The following is a 13143-nucleotide window of genomic DNA, read 5'->3' on the forward strand; positions in this document are numbered from 1 at the left end:
CACACACACACCTCTGTGACTGAAAATGTACAGGATGTCTACACACATCCCCCTAAGTTAGCCGGCACCCTACATCATCCTAGACTCTTTGTTAGGGAGATGGCTGTCTTGGGTGCCTTCTGGGACACCCTTCTTTGTAGCTGCTGCCATCACAATGGAATCAACAAGGGGGCCTTTGCCCCAATACTGCCTGTCTTTGGGACTACAGAGTACCCAGTCCGGTTTCTTAGGGATGGGTTCTGCTGCAACAGCTTTGTCCACACCCTGCAGTAGACCATGTTCGTAAATTTATCTGGGGAAGACACTACCCATGCAGGGGAAGGAGACGAGTTATAAGCCTCCTATAAAATCTGTTCCTTAGGGGAGGTGGGGTCAATGGGACAGGATCCCCTTTGCCTCTTCATTTTTAGGATCTCACTAAAGGATGGATTTTCAGGAAGGGATTTTGGGGAACTGTCCCCTTCATCCAGATCTGAATCTAGCGTGGGAGACTGAAAGAGACTCCAGGTGCTTCCTGGTGCAAGTCCTCTTCCTCTAACAGCTGTAGTGGGAGTCATCACCCAAACCACCATGGGAAAAGTGGCCTCCGGACCTCACCAGAGCTGGACTAAGGGTGAAAATAATATTTCCACAGGACCATACAGCATACCAAATTACATTCTTAACAGTAGAGAGAGTAGGTGGTTTTGCTACAAGTAGAAAATCACTTGTTTATATATGAGATTCCCAAGAAATGTTCTAAGGGTTGGCAATACAGAAACTGAGAAGTATGTATATGTGGTAGGTTTAGCTTGTTTGGGAACAGGTTTAACTTGGGTTGAAATCCAGATGGTGGGAATGGTGTCTGAAATGACACAGAGATTATGAGATTATCACAGCTAGTGGGAGAGTCAGATGGAATCTGTTCTAGAAGTGACATGAAATCCTTGGTTCGAATTTGTCTAATGTACGATCGTCAGGGAGAAGGATGCATAAAAGCGGTGGGATAACAGGTTGGACGGTGGTCACGATAGGTTTGTGAATTCTATAAGGAAATAAAAAGGTGCAAGGTCACATTTTTGGCAATGAATGTCATCTTGGGTAGGGATAATGTTGTGAGATGTGCGACGGAACAGCAAAGCAACTCAATCTACTGCATCTCAAAATGCAGCCTATTGTTAAGCCTGCAACTGTTGGAGAGGAGCACTACCTGTACAGGCAGTCAACTTCATTTAGGGCCAAAAGAAGTCAACTGGTCAGCGATCATTACAAATGGAGAAGAAGCATGGAGACAAGCAAGAAGCAGCACGGAGACAAGCAAGAAGCAGCAGAGAAACAAGCAAGAAGCAGCACAGAGACCAGCAAGAAGCAGCACAGAGACCAGCAAGAAGCAGCACGGAGACCAGCAAGAAGCAGCATGGAGACAAGCAAGCAAGAAGCAGCACGGAGACAAGAAAGAAGAAGCACGGAGACAAGCAAGAAGAAGCAGAGAAACAAGCAAGAAGCAGCACGGAGACGAGCAAGAAGAAGCACGGAGACGAGCAAGAAGAAGCAGAGAAACAAGCAAGAAGCAGCACGGAGACGAGCAAGAAGAAGCACGGAGACGAGCAAGAAGAAGCAGAGAAACAAGCAAGAAGCAGCACGGAGACGAGCAAGAAGAAGCACGGAGACGAGCAAGAAGAAGCAGAGAAACAAGCAAGAAGCAGCACGGAGACAAGCAAGAAGAAGCAGAGAAACAAGCAAGAAGCAGCACGGAGACAAGCAAGAAGCAGCATGGAGACAAGCAAGAAGCAGCACGGAGACAAGCAAGAAGCAGCACGGAGACCAGCAAGAAGCAGCATGGAGACAAGCAAGAAGCAGCACGGAGACAAGCAAGAAGCAGCACGGAGACAAGCAAGAAAAAGCAGAGAAACAAGCAAGAAGCAGCACGGAGACAAGCAAGAAGCAGCATGGAGACAAGCAAGAAGCAGCACGGAGACAAGCAAGAAGAAACACGGAGACAAGCAAGAAGCAGCACGGAGACAAGCAAGAAGAAGCAGAGAAACAAGCAAGAAGCAGCACGGAGACAAGCAAGAAGAAACACTTGGCAATATCCCGGAGGACATTCTAATGTATCTGATGGCATAACACCTTGTTATGCATATAGGTGCCTGCCAGGTATGGAGGCAGTCCATATGGAACATAGCAGAAGGAAGACTAAGCCAGCACCTGCACCACCAAAAGAAACCGGTGATGTGGCTACCTCATGGAAAGATACACATTGGAGTAACAGGCCTGAATTTCATCTGTAGGGGAAGAAATAACTAGTAGCAATAAACTGGAATCTGAGCTACAACTGACAAAAAATACTAAACTTCCCTTAGAAGGGGAACTGTGAGGGATCACAAAGAGAGAAAGCTGATGCAAGCAGACCTCTCAGATCCCAACTTACAGAAATTAGGAAGGTAACCAAGGAGGCTCCTGATTCTCAAGAACGAAAAGAGTCTATGCACTGGGATAAGGGGCAACAACACAGAGAATGGACTCCTGAAAGAAAGTCAGAAGGGGGAATACAGCAGTTCGTAGTCCCAACACCTTACTATCAGGCTCTTCTGGCCATAGCCCAGGATATTGAAGCACACAAAAAAGAAGCTTATTTAATTTTTTTAATGAATAGGCACTGCAAATGACACAAGAGGGTACAGCAAGATATGTAAGGTATCAAAATATTGGCGAGGTGGCAGACAAAGCTAAGAATGCTCCACTGCCTGTTATTGGGCAAAATTTTTTTCGAAGAGCAGTCACAGATATTACGGTCCCTCTTAGTACCCTACAGAAAGCAAAACCCATACCTTGGTAGTGACAGACTATGGTACTAGGTACTCTAAGGCAGTTGCTTAGTCATCTATTGAGACAGAAATGTTAGCAAATTTTAAGCATGGCGGGTTTCCGTGGGAAATACTAACAGGCAACAGACTAACTTCATATCAGACCTACAGACTTGTTTCTGGAAGTTTGCAAAATCAAGCAGCTGAAAAACACCCCTTGCCATTCACAAAAAAATGGCTTGGTAGAGTGCATTACCTCTACCCTTACGATCATGCTAAAAGCAGTTGTAGACCAGTTTAAGCAGGAGTAAGACAATTACCTGCCACCCCTCCATCCCCTTCCTGCATACGCTGAGGTGCCCCAAGGATCCACATAATTTTTTACATCTAAGTTACTTTACATTCACAGGGTAAGTGGGCCTCTTGACCTAATTCACAACGAATTGGAGGGTGAATGTGATTCTCATGTGAAATCTGTTGTGAAGTAGTTTAAATTTCAGGACTACATTTAGAAAGTTCATGGATTTGGTACAAGGACACCTAGTGCAGGGGTCTACACACTTTGTCTATGTATGTGGTTCAAGACCTCATATGCTGAGTACAAATATGTGTAATTTACTTATTTTTTTATTTCTGTTGTTAAAGGGGAAGTTCTGACAAGGGTTTATCCCGTTTTCATTGGAGGCCTGGGGAAAAAAGCTCCCAAACAACAAAAACGATGCTTTGTTAAATATATTGAGTATAAATGTTTAAATGAAAACACAATTATACGAATACAGCTAGAACGTGTTACATAACATACAGTAACTTATGAATTTAAGGAAATGCATTTATTCATGTGGTAGCTGGTTACAGAGAAATTAGACAGACAGTGGGAGTACTATGTACTGTGTTTACCAGCTGGAAGTACAGAGAAGGATAGCAAATGCTGCAAGGAATTTAGCAGGAAGTGAGTTATATGAAACAGTAAGTAGACTACGACAGGGAGCTTGTACCTACATTAAAGAAAACAGAGATAGTGTTACTTACCTGGGGAATGAAGTTTTGCACAGACAAAGTAGGTAGAGGGTGCAGTGGCCATCTGTAGAACAGTGTAAATGACCGCTGTGAGAGAACATACAGTGAGATATCTTAGTGACAGAGATACAAAGTTACACGTTAATTAGGGTACAGAAAGGGAGTGTAGCTTTGATGGTGAGTTTAGACTGAGTACGGGGAGGGAGGGGAGGTAGCCTGGAGTAGTGAATCAGCACAACTAGTTATTTAGCAGGTCTTTTTTGGTGATTACCTGAATCCATGCAGTGTATCTACCTGCTTTATTTTGGCAGGGATTTGGTTCTAGATATTTGCTACCTGGTTAGACTACAGTGAGTCTCCTGCACTGCTATTTGATTTTCTGATGGATAAGAAAGCCATGTTGTTGGATCGTAGGGCTTGATTAGCGGCATAGGGTTGTAGTATTCCTTTTAGAGCTGGACATTTTTCTGGGGAGTTTATTAGTCTATGGGCTTATAATAAGTTGATGGCAGGTGAGGTGTTTTTTTAAGTTCTAGCCAGTTACAGAGTTTTAGTGCTATATGCAATGGTGTTTTTTAGGATTATTTGTAACAAATTTTGTTATAGGCTGTCTCTAGTTTACTTCTGATGGTTACATTAAGATTTGTAAAGATGGGTGAGGCACAGAGTAAGAATGGAGGAAATTATGCTTGTGCTATGTCTTTTCTGGAATTATCAGTTAGGAATTTCCTAGACCTGTAGAGTGATCATAGTTTCAGTCTGCTTTTTTTTGATAGCTAGAAGAATATGTTGATCATATCTGAGATCTCTAAGGAGTTTTGCCTATGTGACGTATACTATTTTTGTTTTGTTGGCTGACAGGATAGGAAAATATTGCTTTTGGTTTGAGTAGTTTTTAGAGGTGAAAAGCATCAGTTGTGTTTTTTTTTTTTTTTTGTATTTAAGAGCATGCCTGAACTATCTAGCCAGGATTCTATGGCTAGAAAGGCTTTTTGAGTGTTTTTTTTTTTTTGCAGGGAGGACAATGTTCAAGCTGACCAGAGTGGGGACAGTGTTTGGGATGACAAGAGTGAGGAAAGTGTTTGGGATAACCAGAGTGGGGACAGTGTTCGAGCTGACCAGAGTGGGGAAAAAGTTTGGGCTGACCAGAGTGGGGACAGTGTTTGGGATGACCAGAGTGGGGATAACGTTTGGGCTGAGCAGAGTTGCATCATCTACATACTGCACCAGGGGGTTGCTTGTTTAGTGGCAGAGAGTAGATTACTGATAACAGTATTGAAAAGAGAGGAAATGGAATACCAAGAATGGTAGCAAAAATACCTCAAAGGGAAAGACAATGGGACAGAGAAAGGGCCTGTACCAACAATGGTACTTAAGGATTACCTAGTAGGTAAGGGAGACAGTAGACAAAAAACATAAAGAAGGTGAGTAAATGCTAGCGATTAATTAGAGAAATAAATTGCAGAATTAAACAAAGGAGTTTTTAAGAAAAAGAATTTTTCGATGAAAAAATCCGAAGTACTTAGCTGAGAGCTGGCTTGACAGATCTTTACGGCTACGTAGTAAATGAGATCTGAGGTAACAGAAAGAAGGGCACTGTGGGTAAAAGCTTAGCTCGAGATTTTTTTGGCTGGCACGAGCTTGTTATAAGACTGACTCTGTTCCAAGGACGGAACCGACACCCATCAGTAAGGAATGAATAACAATTAACATCAGATTAACCATTCAGAAAAATAAACAGAAGAAATAACACAGACCAGTACGATTTATTCCATGCTAACACCTCAATCAAATTAGTTTATTCATAAAATGGACTCAAGCCCTAATAACACAGATAAACGAAGGATGCAGGAAACAAATATACTGTTAACTAGAACTTTGGAGTAATGTCTTAGTAAAATAGATCATTAAGAGGCATAGGAAACAAGTACACTTTAAATGGAACCCAAGATACAAGTCACAATAAAACAGCACTATTCTGTATCAATCTGTTTTCCCTGCCCTTACCCTAGCAATGTAGAAACACACCCTTTAAACGACACTCACCTTTCTTTAATAGTGGCTGCAGTTGATTCGGCCTTTTGTGTCTCACGACGCACCAGTGCTGACAGCTCCGCTGCTGCTTTGGCTATATTTACAGCAGTGGGACGAGCACTGACAAGGTACTTGAGAGAGTCCAGTATAAAAGTCACCACGGCATCCTTGTCTTCTTCATTGCTTTGCTGCAGCTCTGTAACAAGGCTCAGGCACCCCACAATGGCAATAGCTGGTGCACCCCGAACCTGCAAAAACAAAGCAGTCTTATTAATGCTGTAGCAGAATACAGTCTATGCCCACAGCTCTGTCTGCAATAAGTGCACTATGACACAGTACCGTCTGTATGGAGTGCGTTATAACACAGTTCTGTTTGTGTGGAGTGCATTATGACACAATTCTGTCTGTGTGGACTGCCTTATGACACAATACTGTCTGTGTGGACTGCGTTATGACACAGTATTGCCTGTGCTGATTGGGTTATGACACAGTTGTGTCTGTGTGGAGTGCAGTATGACACAGTTGTGTCTGTGTGGAGTGCATTATGACACAGTTCTGCCTGTGTTGAGTGCATTATGAATGTGTAAACTTAAATCTAAAGTACAACATGAACACCCCCCCCCACAGTAGAAGAATATCTATTACTTCGTGGTTCCACTGTGCCCTTTGACTTCCTCTTCAAACCTGTGAACTTGTATATATGCAGAACAATTTATTTCATTTATTTACTTATTTATTTTACATTTGTTTACTGCAAAAGTCCGACTGGGTGAAAACCCATTTTCAGCAGAGGCCCGGGGACAATTACATAATAACATGACATACAAACAATTGCACATAAAAGCACAGCAAGATTAGATACAAAACATACTACAAAGATGATGTTTATACAATGAAAGAGACGTGCTACATGTATGATATTATGAAAATAATTATACAAAAATAATAAGATAGAAATTAGCACAGTTTGTATGACCTTCCAGTATTACAGCTGGTCAGTCTACAATGCAAGCTACGCTACAGGGAGTATGTTACAATTCTGGACAACAGATGGTATGAAAGTATTCCAGCTGATATAAGACTAGAAGTGTGTGTTTACTGTTAGAAGAATCGAGAGAGAGCTAGTGAAAACAAGTTATTAAGCCATCAGTTTGTACTCAGTAATAATACAGCAGAGAAACAAAGAAGAAGTGGGGGGGGGCATTGGTGGAACAGCTACTGTTGGTTAAAAGGAGCGGTACTTAATAGTTAAACTTGACAAAGAATAGTTAGGGAAAGATGAAAGGTAGTAGGTTGATATGTTTGTTTTGTGAGTAGGAGAGAAAAGTAGTAGCTGACTTACTAACTAGTAGTTGACAATTAAACAAGGTTCCCTTTGTTACTCCTCTTAGACACTACAAAGCCTATTGTGCTTATGTCATGACAGCATGTGTGCTTATGTCCCCACCGTCCTGACGGCCTGTGCGCTTGTGTCGCCACCGTCCTGACAGCCTGTGCACTTATGTCCCCACCGTCCTGACAGCCTGTGCACTTATGTCCCCACCGTCCTGACAGCCTGTGCACTTATGTCCCCACCGTCCTGACAGCCTGTGCACTTATGTCCCCACCGTCCTGACAGCCTGTGCACTTATGTCCCCACCGTCCTGACAGCCTGTGCACTTATGTCCCCACCGTCCTGACAGCCTGTGCACTTATGTCCCCACCGTCCTGACAGCCTGTGTGATTATGCCCCCCATGCTGATAAACTTGTGTGCACATGTCCCTACTTTCCTGACAGCCTTGTGTAGTCATGTCTCTCCCATAACTACCGAACCCCATTAAACTCCATACCCATTAAGAACTTTGCTAAGGCCAACTACCTCAAACTAAGTAACAGCTTATTAAAATTCCATGCCCCTCTGAACCCAGATGATACTGAGGCCTATTCTGAGCTGTACACAAAAGCCCTGTATAACCACATTCACACCTGCACAGAAGAAGCAGCACCTGTCCAAGTCAAACCTGTGATTACTGGCAAAAATAAACCACCCTGATGTACCCCAAGCATAAACAGGGTATTCAGCAAAAGAAAAACAATCTTCTCCAAAGCCAAGAAGGAAAAGACAGCTGGTCAAATCTGCCAAAACAAACTATAAAGCAAAGATAGCCTCCCAGGTAAAACATAATCATAAGGCCTTTTTTGAGTCAATCGTGAATGGCAACACTTACACCTGCCTAAAACTATACCAAACCTGCTGCCTGACAAGTTCAATTTAAACGTCTGCCCCCATCACCTCCAGCAACACCCAAAGAAATACCCACAATCATCCCACCTACAGGTCATTACAAGGAAACAGGTCCTTACTGTGCTTGTTAAAGCCAAAAACACAACCTCCATGGATCCCAACAACATTCCAGGATGATTCTTAAATAGCTTAAAGTAGAATGTATCAGGGTCACTAGAAACCCTCTTTAACCACAGCTTCCAGACAAGCTCCAAGGAACTACAGACTCATAAGACTGACCAGTCTTATCTGCAAGGCCAGGGACAGAATTATCATGTATCTGACCAATAACATAGGAAAGCTCCAAACACTGGACCGGACCAAATTTGGATGCGTCAAAGGGAGGTCTTCCCTGCTCAGTCTGGTGGACTTCTTCAAGAAAGACCCCAGAGCCATGGATAAGGGTAAAACAGTACTCACCACTTATCTAGACATCACCAAATTTATCAACACAACCCCCCACCCAGGAATCATAAATAAACTTACTGCATTAGGCATAAACCCCTACATCATCAGATGGATAGCAAACTGGCTCACTGACAGTGCAAATGCTGTCCAGATAGGCAAATCAACTTCCAATAAGAAACATGCTACAAGTGGTGTCCCACATGACCAAGCCTCAGGAAACTTGAAGGTGGTGGCATTTTCATGGCAGTATCACTGATTTATAAAAGGAATTCAGATATAATTTATTTGCCTACTATCAAAAAGTATTTTTGCAATGACTGTTTATTGTTGAGCCCCAGCCAGGGGAAGTGTCATAGCTAATGTATATTTCAATCACATGGTCTAGAATCCACCAGGGGAAGTGTCATAGCTAATGTATATTTCAGTCACATGGTCTAGAATCCAACCAGGGGAAGTGTCATAGCTAATGTATATTTCAGTCACATGGTCTAGAACCCGCCAGGGGAAGTGTCATAGCTAATGTATATTTCAGTCACATGGTGTAGAATCCGCCAGGGGAAGTGTCATAGCTAATGTATATTTCAGTCACATGGTCTAGAATCCGCCTGGGGAAGTGTCATAGCAAATGCATATTTCAGTCACATGGTCTAGAATCTGCCAGGGGAAGTGTCATAGCCAATGCATATTTCAGTCACATGGTCTAGAATCCGCCAGGGGAAGTGTCGCAGCCAATGCATATTTCAGTCACATGGTCTAGAATCCACCAGGGGAAGTGTCGTAGCCAATGCATATTTCAGTCACATGGTCTAGAATCCGCCAGGGGAAGTGTCGTAGCCAATGCATATTTCAGTCACATGGTCTAGAATCAGCCAGGGGAAGTGTCATAGCTAATGTATATTTCAGTCACATGGTCTAGAATCCGCCAGGGGAAGTGTCATAGCCAATGCATATTTCAGTCACATGGTCTAGAATCCACCAGGGGAAGTGTCATTGCCAATGCATATTTCAGTCACATGGTCTAGAATGGTGAGATCAACAAAATCAAAGGTCTTTGTCTGTTCTTCAAAAACATGTTGATGTGCTACACCCTGACCAAAAGCCATATTGCTTTTAAGAAAGAAAGTGGCTATTAGGTGATGTAATGTGTGAGCTGAAAGTAAAGTAGCTTTTTCAGAACTTTTTCTAGGATAGGAAAGACAGAAATGGGACCAAAGTCTGAGGGGTTAGAAGGACCGTGTGTTTTCTTGGGTAGATGTTTTACTAAAACAGTTTTCAACACTCTAAATTGGTCCTATGCGTGAGTGTGTGCGTGTGCCTTCTGTCGAAGGTTGGGCATCAGGCTGGCAACTCGACACTGTAAAACTCCACTGCCAATAATGAGTGGACAGGTGATCCGATGTGGCGACCCCTAACCGGAAAAAGCCAAAAGGAAGAAGAAGGTATAATATTTAATGTAATACAGAAGTTATACATGTGCTTCTGTGGAGTAAAGATGTGATCTTTGCTGTGATAAATAACCTAAAGCAGGAGAAGGCATAACGGCTAGCGCATTTACCTCACAGATGCAAGGTACAGGGTTTGATTCTTACCTTTGGTAAGCTGGCTAGGTTTAAAATGCCCTAGTACTAACCTATGAATCTATGGGTGAAAGCTGTCAGTGCCAGGGAAGATATCAAACTTAATCTGCTTGAGTAGTATGAGAACGCACTTGGAAGCGATAGTTGTAAAGGAGGAATTCATGGTGAAGGAAATGAGTACTCAGTGCATCTTATCCTGACCTGCCTTAAAGGCTTGCAAAATTTTGAGTATTGTCTTCTGCATTTAGGACACTACACATACCACAGGATAAAAATGACCTAGATTGTGGAAAGTAGCAGCATAAAATTTAGATTTTATATACACATACACACGTGTGTATATATATATATATATATATATATATATATATATATACATACATACACACAGACACTCATACATATATTTGTATATATACACACACATGCAGATTAATTTCGTTCAGGGTGTTGTGTTACGTGCATGTGAGCAGCCGTTCCCGGATTCCTCCGCTATCAAGCTTGGTTATGGATAGGTGTGGCTAACATAGATTAGGGAGGAATTACAAGTAGGTGTGATTAAGGCAGATAAAGGTGGGTTTGTGGTGGTGGCAAACTGACCACACTCACAGGAGGACCATGTGGGGACGTCTTTCTGATTAAATTAAGACAACTGTGATCTGATATGGGAGTGTTGTTTTTTTGGGGGGGGTTGATCTTTTAGGAATATCTTGAAGATTGGTATTCGTTGGGAGTATTTTTGGGGCTTGGGAATTGGTTTTATTGGGAAGTGTTTGGGGGATTGGGAATTGATGATTGTTTTTCTTAGAGCAGTATCAGTAGAATTTCATTCAGTGAATTTAAAAGACATGCAGGCAGGTGCGTGCGTGTGCCTTCTTCGAAGGTTGGACATTGGGCTGGCAACTCGACACCATAAAAATTCACTGCCAATCATTAGCGGATGGGAGTTCTGCTGTGGTGACCCCTAACCCGGAAAAGCTGAAAGACCTTAGCATTTCAAAGTTTTATCTGAAATTAACCAGGCATCCAACTATACCTCTCAACTGTCCCTAGTTTTCAGGGACGTCCTTGATTTTGACTCAAATTTTAGCTCTGTCCCTCTGAATCCCTCCTAAAACTAGTGACTTCGGACAGAAAGGTGGTGAATTACACTTAACGAATGAAGACAATAATTAAGAGTTATACACTTCTTTTACTTCAGAAAAGGTGTATTAATTCATATGCTCTGATTCTCTCAATATTTCAAGTTAACAGCACTAATATTTTAAAAGTGTCCCTGATTTTTTCTTGACTTTTCCCTGATTCTATTCAAATTTGTCTCTGATTGGTTGAGAGGTCTGCATCCAACCACAGACCCAGTATAAAGTAACACAGCATGAATGCAGCAAAGTTTCTACATTTGGAATTGCAGAACATCTTCGAGACTTGTTTCCATCCCTCTCACCTCCTGTGATTTTTAACATCAGAATTCGTCTCACTCCTCAGATTTATGGACTTTTGTTTGATTTTCCACCTAAAGCTTGGTTGTAAAAATCAAACAAAAAGTTGGTAAAAAAAAGCTTTAGATGGAAAAACAACAAAATCCATAAATCTGAGGAGTGAGACAAATTCTGATGTAAAAAAAATCACAAGAGGCAAGAGGTGGGAGATTGGCATGATGGTTATTCTGTCTACCTTAAAGATACAAGGTGCATGGTTTGATTCTTACATAGGGCAATTGGCTAGGCTTGAAATGGTCCCAAAGGGCAATTAGCCTAGTACTAATCTGTGAACCTGTATAGAGAGGGATGGAAACAAGTCTAGAAGATGTTCCGCAATTCGAAATATAGAAACTCTGCTGCGTTCTTGGTGTGTTGGTTTTAACTGGGTCTGTGGCTGGATGCCTGGTTCACTTGAGTTCAAACTTTGAAATACTAAGAATGTACGAAATCCTACTGATACTGCTCTAAAAAAAAAACAATCTTAAGTCTCCTAAATATTCCAAAAAGAAAGCCAATTCCCAAATCCCCCAAATACTTCCCAATAAAACCAATCCCCAAAACATTCCTAAAATCCTCTACATATTTACAAAAGAAAACTCACCCTCTGACCAATCCATATCAACTCACTCTGGTACTCCTGTGAGAGGGATCAGTTTCCCGCCTTTAACTACCGAAACCACACCTACTCGTAATCCCGCCCTAATCTATGTTGGCCACACCTATCCATACCCAAGCTCGAGGTATGCACGAATCCGTGCCCAGGTGCGCGCTGTAGTACTTTCCAAGGGGAAATAAAACAGCCGATCCAACATGGTTCCCTAACCAGCAGAGCGCTGATGGCGGACACCATGTGAAAGTGTCTGGCCACCCACCTTCATATCCCGGATAGCCTGCCATCCCTGCTGTACGGTGTCGATCTCCTCGTAGCAGGTCTCATGAGGCAGCAGGAGCTGATTAAGGATGTGTAACCGACCACGTAGGTACTGGATGGCTTCCAGCGTCATAGTGCAGACCACTGCCGTAAAGTGCGCCGCTAACCGGACCCTTCACTCACAGTCAGTCACCGTGCGCATGTCGGGACCCCGCCCAGTACATCAACGTCATACGCTAATTACGTTACATAAGACGTACAATTCCCGGGATTGGAGTCCGACACTTTAATTATGTCGCCGGAAGGAAGCAGCGGACGTTTTTTGTTTACTACCTGTCCCTCTTTGGGCAGTTGTGTCCGGCAGAAAATGAAGAATGGCAAATGTCCTGAGATTTTAGGCAAAAATATTTCCTATATTTTATGTAATAGTGGCGTAATGCTACAAGAATAAGCCTTTATTTAAGCAAAAAATGAAGTTCTGTCCTTTGTACCGGCCGTGGGTATGTTTCGCCTTGCAAAATCTGACGTTTGTACCAAAAAATGTCCCACTTTGGGCATCTGAAAAGGTGGCAACCCTATTTTCTAATGTTCGTGCTATTAACACCCTGACAGAATGAGCGTGACTTGATCTGCATACTATAATTATAATCACTATCTAAGTGTAATGCACCGCCCTTGGCACACAGAGCGCCTGTTTTAGAAAGG

The 13143-nt window shown here is 42.5% G+C and overlaps 1 protein-coding gene across 2 annotated transcripts in view; it reads right to left on the reverse strand.

Moving 5' to 3' along the window:
- The window catches only part of MRI1 (methylthioribose-1-phosphate isomerase 1), a 312149-nt gene extending 299499 nt beyond the window's left edge, over positions 1–12650 (reverse strand). For both annotated transcript variants that reach the window (XM_044063210.1, XM_044063209.1), the window contains exons 1-2: positions 12440–12650; positions 5850–6085 (exon numbers count right to left, since the gene is read on the reverse strand). In XM_044063210.1, coding sequence (XP_043919145.1) covers positions 5850–6085; positions 12440–12571 — 368 coding nt within the window. In that variant the 5' untranslated portion in view covers positions 12572–12650. The remainder of the gene's footprint in view (positions 1–5849; positions 6086–12439) is intronic.
- Positions 12651–13143: the final 493 nt, after the last annotated feature.

This window comes from Protopterus annectens, chromosome 2.part1, assembly GCF_019279795.1.
Source record: "Protopterus annectens isolate FY-2018-M chromosome 2.part1, PAN1.0, whole genome shotgun sequence".
Classification (NCBI taxonomy): Eukaryota; Metazoa; Chordata; order Ceratodontiformes; family Protopteridae; genus Protopterus; species Protopterus annectens.